The sequence below is a fragment of the Blennius ocellaris genome (genome assembly GCF_963422515.1).
Source record: "Blennius ocellaris genome assembly, chromosome: 16".
Taxonomy (NCBI): domain Eukaryota; kingdom Metazoa; phylum Chordata; class Actinopteri; order Blenniiformes; family Blenniidae; genus Blennius; species Blennius ocellaris.
In genome coordinates, this window is record NC_137665.1 from 13,561,068 (window position 1) to 13,569,396 (window position 8,329).

General features: G+C 43.0%; 1 protein-coding gene across 1 annotated transcript; it reads left to right on the forward strand.

Moving 5' to 3' along the window:
* Window positions 1-4,345: 4,345 nt before the first annotated feature.
* On the forward strand, window positions 4,346-7,083 carry uncx (UNC homeobox; the record flags this gene model as incomplete). Its single annotated transcript, XM_080511728.1, is given in 12 exon segments — window positions 4,346-4,361; window positions 4,364-4,459; window positions 4,462-4,509; window positions 4,512-4,544; window positions 4,547-4,600; window positions 5,113-5,178; window positions 5,181-5,287; window positions 6,097-6,129; window positions 6,131-6,206; window positions 6,209-6,372; window positions 6,374-6,665; window positions 6,668-7,083. Coding segments are annotated over 12 exon segments (1,401 nt in total).
* Between the last annotated feature and the right edge of the window lie 1,246 nt (window positions 7,084-8,329).

Genomic DNA, 8,329 nt, shown 5'->3' on the forward strand with positions numbered 1-8,329 from the left:
ACCTATCCACACACATTTGGGATTATACAGCAGAGTAGCTTAAAAAAATTTGGATAGGCTACACTTTTTTTTCTTCTTCCCCCTCCATATTCCTGTAGAGTTGAATTATTAGATTGAAGTTGAATAATAAGCACTGAGTCAAACAGCACACCCTTCATCTTGCGGAGCTGTAATTAACGGGGGCAAAATGCAGGCGGTGGCGAAGGAGGAAGAAAAAAAATGCAAATTATTCTGCACAAAGGCTCCTCACAAATTGGCGTCACCATTTCTCAAATTATATCATTACTATATTTTGAAAATGTTAATCTGTTGAGCGGATTTCCCGGGGGAGTTGAGTAAATTAGTTCTATTTCCGAGACTGCCTCTCTGCAAAGGCACGGCAGCGACAAGCACCTCTGATTTGCTGATTACAATTAGACTCCCCAGTTTGGGCTCCTTCAAGCATTGATAATTTTCGGCATATTAAGCACGTTTTAGCAAAGGTGATAAGTCAGTTTTAATTGAAATGAAATTATTATTCTAATGGAAGTTTGGTTATTATTATTAGGAGGCACTAGTCATTCTAGCTTCATTTTTAATATATAAATGCTGGGGAGTAAAAAAAAAGATTTTGAAGGGCATTAGGGTGTCAGGATTGAATGAGGTAATTTGAAGGGAATTACTTTCTCTTCTATCAGAAATGAACTGAATTAAAAGTCCAAATCAATCGCTTTCACTTCTCCATTCTACTTTGACAGCGGCACAATTACAGATAATTAGATGGGAGGAAACTTTTAATTGTGGGATTAGAGGGGGGAGAGAATTTGTAGGATCAGAGGAAAATTTCCAGGCAAGAGTTTCTTGCTTAAAATCGAATCAAAGGATTTGTGAGCTTAAAATGGCAACCCAGCTCTTTCTCTCTCTTTTTTTTCTCCTGCTGTTTAATTGGAATTGCATCTAGTTCATCCAAATCATCCAAAACAATTAATTTAGATTTAATTCTATAATTATCATCAAATCGAATAATGTGCAACCTAATTTAGATAGTTAAAAATTAACGTGCGTGAAGTTAATTGAGTAATTAAACTCCTAAACTGCTGCCTATTAATTTGCCTGCCTAATTAAAAATGAATTTGATTCTGCGGTGCTAAAGTAGGCATCAGTGTTGGATGGGCGTGCTGATAAGGCCTATGTCTTTTTTTGGGGTGGGGAGGGTGAGTAAGGGAGGTGGAACAGTTAAACACCTATATTGGCTTGGCAAGCTTATGAATTTCACTTATCTGGTTATCTGTAGTCAGGTGCAGCTTTAAAATCCTCTTACAGGAGACGCAGCCAAACAGACAAACGCCACAAGAAAAGTTGAAGAAGATAAAAGTGCAGGTACACAGTTTATTTATTTACCACCAAAAAAGCAACTTCGAAGGGTGTAACAGCCCCAGCAGGCTTTGATCAGAGTGTAAATGAGTAAGCTGCAGTTTGTGTGTTTTGAGAGTTTTATACCCTGTGCTCCATCAGTGCCACTGCTGCTTTCCTCCACATAATTCATCACAGCAGTGAGCAGTGGCCACCTTAAAAGCACCCCTAAGAGATTAGAGTAGCATTTAATGCTCCTATAAATGATTAAAAACTATAGGATGTGAGGCAGAAGTAGAGGGGAAACAAACATATATATATATATATATATAGGTGATCACAAACTTAAACCTCAAACTCCAAACATCATTATCCAGCTCACTGAAATGTATCTCAGATGCATGGAGAGGCCTCCATCTGTCAAAATGTGCTGCAGTTGAAGGGGTTACAGCAGTGAAAAAGCAGAGAAATTGTCATAAAGTATTTCTATTTTTGTAGTTTTACATGATTACAAGTTGTTTTCATCCATTACTAAGCCTCTCACACATGTTCAGTGGAGTGATCTTTTGTTTTCCAAGTAAAGATGTATTATGAGGGGATGATAGGTTCCCTTTTTGGACAAGTCCCCTCAAGGAAATAAAAAAAAAAACAACAACCCAGAACAAACAAAGAGCAGGAGAAAGGAAACAGCATGAAGTTAAAGTGAAGAAGTGAGCTAATTAAAAATACAGAATAGAAAGCTGAGGATAAGTCGAGTAAGTAGCTCAAAAACCATATGGGTTATGGCATATGGTGTCCAGGTTTTGTTGTGATCACTTATATTTAACATTTAATAAGGAAAACACAGCTATAGGTGGGAATATAGGGAAATGGGAAGTTGGATTCCTCCCTGTCCTGGAAATATAAATAAAACTTTCCAAGTTTTATGATAAAAAGTATGAGAAGTTGTGCCAAAAAATAGGATGTAGATAGAAATACCTATATGGATCCGTCTTTATCAGATTCTATGCATTGGTTGACTCATCGAAAAACTTCCTCTTGAATAATGTTTGATTTGAAAAAAATTAAATACAAAAAATTGGACATGACACAACTAAGTGTTGGTTTCCATCTGTCAGCCTCCACCACTGATTTGTCCCGGAATTTATCTCCTTGGATGGAAAGTTAATCAATTAGTCTTATAGGCCCTGTGCTGGGCTCGTATCGATCCACATCAACAAAACATAAGCGCAATAAAGGCGATGCGCCCTGCTGCAACAATCGGAGTCCAAATGAGAAGGGAAAGTGTTTATTTCTTATTATTGTTCCTTCTGAAGAGCTGACAAAGAGGGCCAGTTATAGAAAAAAAAGGGTAACAAGACAGGGCAGCACCGCGACTGAATGCTGGCCTTGTTCGCCTTATTATCGGGTTAATTAAAGCTAGAATCTGACAATGTCACCCGTTGTAGAAAAACGGATTTAAATGCAGTGTCTCTGGAGACTGTGTCAAGGGCTGCTTTTCATTGAGACCCCCACCCCACGTGTGTGTATGTGTGTGTGTATGTGTGTGTGTGTGTGTGTGTGTGGGGGGGGGGGGGGGGGGGGGGGCAGCCTACATTTATATATGTATGCTTGGAATTGACGCAAAGCAATTATTGAATTTTAGATGTTCAGAAAAACTCAGAATGAATGGGGAGGAATTATTCATAAGATCTTGTCCGTTAAAATTAAAGTTAAAATACAAAGAGAAGCGCCTCAAAGACTGCTGCTTTAAAAAGAGGGAGAGGAGAGAGAGAGAGAGAGGGAGAGAGAGAGAGAGAGAGAGAGGAAGAGAGAGAGGACGATGGATAAATGGGCGAGATCATTTCTGAGGAGTTCATTAAAATGTAAGGCTACCCACACTGAAATACAGAGGGTTGTTATTTGGGCTTGGGGGTCAAGTGACGACCGGATTATATACTTCCTCATAATAATATTAATTAAACAATTTGCATGCTAATAGGGTAACAATTATCGCAGCTTCTGTTGAGAGATCCAGGTTATTACAACATGCCAATCCGGGTGCCAAGGGTCAGGGAATGAGTGGGTGCGAAATTTCATCTCTGATTAACATTATGACAGCGCCAGACTTGGGATAAATAAAGTCGAATTAATTTATTTGAAAACCTAATGAGCGGATAGGATTTAGGTTGGTCTTGGGAGGAGGTTTCTGGATTTTAAACTGTTATAAATTAGTTTTTGCATTATTTGCCGTCATTTGTAAACTCCGGGGGCTTCAGGGTCCTTTACGCAGCCATATATTATGTTCATATGACACAGCCGTGGTCATAAATGAAGCTTGTAGTAGTAAAATGTTATAGCTTAAAATGCCATATTTCAACATCACCCTGTTTGCTTTGCATGCTGACTGTAAACTTTCAATGGATGCAAACGATGTGCCATAATGGGGTTTTATTCTAACACACACAAAAAACAAAAATATAATTTTAATTGAAAACGCTTTACGCTTACTTTTTCCTGCAGACTTATAGATGGACAAAATAAATACATTTATATCTTAAAATGCCTATAAGTGTGCAAAAGACAAAGCTTTCTGTGGAAGCTACACCGACAGCGCGTGTGCGGGTCTTCAGCGCGCCTCTGCCCGCACTCTCCCCGCCCGCAGCCTCCTCTTCCCCGGATCCAGCCAGCCCTTCCTGCCGGTGGGTCCCCCGTGTAGTTACGATGTAGTTCTTATCAAAGCCCTCCTGTCTTGTTGTGACAGCTCTGATATTGTTTATTGAGGTGGATGTCAGCTTTAATTAGCAATCGATACGGGGAGCGTTCGCAGAGCGCGCCTCTGACGTCAGAGCCCATTACCGCTTCTCATTGGGTCTCATATTCCCAGAGCCTGGCTAATTATTGGGAGGTTCATGTGGATAAAGTACAGCTATCCCTCCCTTCACATCATGTCCCCTGCTCGTCGGCCACACTCGCTGCATGCTTTTAAATTCCCGTCGCCGGCCTCCAGACGTCGTTTCCTTTTGCCTGCGGGATGATGGACAGCAGGATACTGATCCACCTCACGCCCAGTTCGGAGGCTCTCTCGGCGGGATGGTGGGCTTCCCGTACCATCTGAGCCACCATCACGTTTACGAATTAGCCGGGCATCACTTCAATCTGCGTCCGCGGTTCCTTTCTCAATAGACGGATTACTTAATGCTCGTGCACGGCGTCAGTGGGTAATTCCAACCCCTCTTGTCTTCGGGCTGCGGGATGAATGGAGATAATCAGCAGTACAAACTGACAGGTAAGCCACATTGTGCACGGCACAATAACCCCTCGCCGAGGCACAAACATAAACAGGATGTTGCGATACAAGTTAACCTTCTGTGGTGGTTTCTTTAAAAAAAAAAAAAAAAAAAAAGGCAAAGACAATCCTCTTTAGAGGCAGAATGAGCCCTCCTCTCCTCCCACTTCTTCTCTTTTTACCTCCATCTGATGATGAAGCTGCATCGAAATGCAACCTTTCAGCCAGTCAATAATGCAAAAAAACAACAACAACAACAACAACAACAAATGAAAGCGTTGTTGCATTTTGCATTGTTGTGAACTCAGAAAAGGCGACAGATTAGACAAAAGCTGCAGCCTGCATGCGAACATCGCTGCCACATCTCAAACGCCATCGCCAGATTTGCCTGTAAACTTTACAAATCCCCCCTGCATGTGGTTGAAACCGATTCCATCCGGATTGCTGAGAAATGTAGTTATTTTGAAAATGCACATCGTAAATATTGTTTGTTGTTGTCATTGTGCTGTCAGACTCGGGGGACCCAGACAAAGATAGTCCTGGTTGCAAGAGACGAAGAACTCGCACTAATTTCACTGGTTGCAGCTGGAGGAATTAGAAAAGGCTTTTAATGAGAGTCACTATCCGGACGTGTTCATGAGGGAGGCTCTGGCTCTTCGACTGGACCTGATTGAGTCCAGAGTTCAGGTAAATAATCATTTTATAAATGTGTGTGTGTGTGTGTGTGGTTGTGTGTGTGTGTGTGTGTGTGTGTGTGTGTGTGTGTGTGTGTGTGTGTGTTGTGTGTGTGTCTTTGTTTACTTTCTTATTTATCGGTGGCCAATGCTCAGAGTGACCACTCCAAATAAAATAAAATAAATCAACATAGGGTATAAATCTTATAATAATACAAGCGACCTCAATCTTGCATATTTATATGACAATATTCTAATAATAATAAAAAATTGCCTCATTGCATGATTGTGTATTGTTTGACCTTTGGTGACTTCGTCAGATAAATCAATTTTAATTAGATTCTTATTTTGACAGTTATTGGAACAATATTATTTTATATTTAGAGGGATTACGTTATCGGAAATATGTAATATTTTCCTAAGAAACCTGTAATTAAATATCTTTAAACTGCACTTAAAACACCTCAATAAATTATTATCATTATTATTAGCATTATTAATAATTGTTTTTAAACTATTTTAAATGTATTTTGTATTTAAATGTTTACTTGATTTTATTTTACGATTGTGTAGTAATAACAAAGAAAAGCTTCTTTTGTAAGGATTCTTCCAATTTCACCTGCTTGATGTTTATTTAACAAACGCTCTAATTAAAGAACACAGCAAGACGTAACCTCACTTTTTGTTTAATTACCATATTATTAAGACTTCGGCAATTATTAGACAATTAATTTTGCCCTTGCAGTGTCAGAGGAACTACATGCATCCACCTTTTCTCCCCCCCCCCCCCCCCCCCCACCCCCCCCTCCACCTAATCTGCAGGTATGGTTCCAGAACCGCAGAGCCAAGTGGAGGGAAGAAGGAGAACACAAAGAAAGGTCCGGGTCGACCTGCGCACAACGCCCACCCCACCACCTGCAGCGGGGAGCCCATGGACCGGAGGAGATCGCCCGAGAGAGGCTGGACCGGCTGGATAAGAAGAAGCGCAAGCAGGAGCGGCGGCTGCTCAAGTCCCAGAACAAGCTTCTTTCCGGGGATCTGTTTCACACCCCGGGCTCGGACAGCGACAGCGGGTTGTCGCACGTGACCGACAGTGACCAACACCACGGGCCCGCCTTACGACTCCGTGGGGGGGAACCAGGCCAGCTGCGACCAAACGCCTCACCCGGTCCAAACCCCCAACCACCACAACCAAAGAGACCTGGAGCAGGACGCCGGTGGGTCCGAGCTGGACTCGCCTGACCCCGGCCACCGGTCCAGAGGCTCCGGCCTGCAGAAGCTGAACCCGTTCAGCGTGGAGAGCCTCCTCTCGGACTCCAGACCCAGACGCAGCCCCGCGGCCTTACCGCCATCGCGGCCTTTGATAGGGAAGGGACACTTCCTGCTCTATCCATCACCCAGCCGCTCGGATTCATTGTTCCTCAGACGGCTCTGAAGAGCACCACGGCGGGGAGCTCGGACGGCGACAGCCCGGCGGACCGACGCGGGCAGCCGGCCGCGCGCTGCGGCGGCGGCTCGTCGGTGACCTCCGCCGGATGTAAGAGCCAGCCCTCGCCGGACTCCACGCAGAGAGGAGCGGACGAACAGAGCGGCTCGCCGCACAGCAGCCCGCCCAGGGCCGCCTTGACTTCGGGAAAAAGCACTCACACTTCGGTTATTTGCAGCGACTCGACTTTCGCTCACGAACACAGTCCACAAGCGATTGAACCGGACAAAGTAGAGCATTTAGAGGAGGAACCAGAGTCTGTCCACAGTGACTGTCCCGCACAGGCAAACACAGACTCCAAAGAAGATGTCGACATGGAATAAATCAGTGGGTAAAAAAAGAAAAAAAAAAGAAAAAGAAAAGAAGACGAAACAGCAGAAACTTTCTGACCTATAGCCTCCGAACGACACCTGTCATTAGGCCAAAGCTTAAACATCTCTGCATCCAATCTGTAGGATTTCCCAAAACTCTGCTGATGTTTCCACAATGTGCGCTCTTTATCTCCCTGCGAGTCTGTGTGAGAGTCAGGAGTCTCTAGATATCCTTTAATGTGTGATAACTTGTCGAGAAAAAAACAAAAACAAAACAAAAAAACGAACACAAGACCAACAAAAATCCTCAAGAGCTGTAAGAAAGGTATTATACTATTTATATATGTAAGTTTTTTCTTAAATAAATCTATTGTATACAAGCACCTCAAACCGTGTGAGACCTTAAATAGCAGCACATGCAGTGCAGGACTACAGTACAGTAGGAAGGGCTTTCTTAAGAAATCTCATGTTGTACTTTGTATATTGCCTAACAAATTTATTCATCTATAAGCCCCCACTGAAATGAGGTTACGAGCCTGAGGCGAAAAGGACCCGCTCGACTCCTGCAGAGTTTTGATATGAAAGTAATTATTTTCCCGGTGGCTACTGCAGGGGGATTCAGTTTATTTTAGCTCAAAGGGGGTTATAATACATTACCGATTTCTAGTGATATGAAATCACATAAACTTCCAAGAATAATAGAATTAGCATGAAAAGGCCTGGGTGTCAAATTGAAATAGGAAAATAATAGCCCCGGCAGCTGGGTGTGTGTGTGTTTGTGCATATTGGATAGGAGATGGGGATTCGTGGGGAGGCATTTTCATGAGCTCCCCCCCTCTCTCTTCCTCTTCTTCTTCCTCCTCTTCTCCTCTCTCTCTCTCTCCACTTTGTCAGGGCCCCTTGTAGCAGGGCTATATTAAGATAGATGTTCGATGATATCCCTCATTGTTCTGTCGCTTTACATTGATGTTTCTGTGTTATCAGCCTATTGATCATGCGTCGGCTGTAATAGGACGGGCTGAGGCAAACGTGCCTATTTACAATAGCAGAACACATTTGTTCTAATAGGGTTGGTGGTCCCCCGGGAAGCCGCACAGGATCGGGGACATCTGCTCCCCCTTTCGCAATATTAACAGGGTTGACCACAATATCAAGTCGGACCCAAGGCAGGAGAACACAAGTGCTGGGGGGAAACTAAATTAAGACCAAACAACAACAAAAAGAGATCCAGCTATATGTAGAACTGCAGCAAAACAAA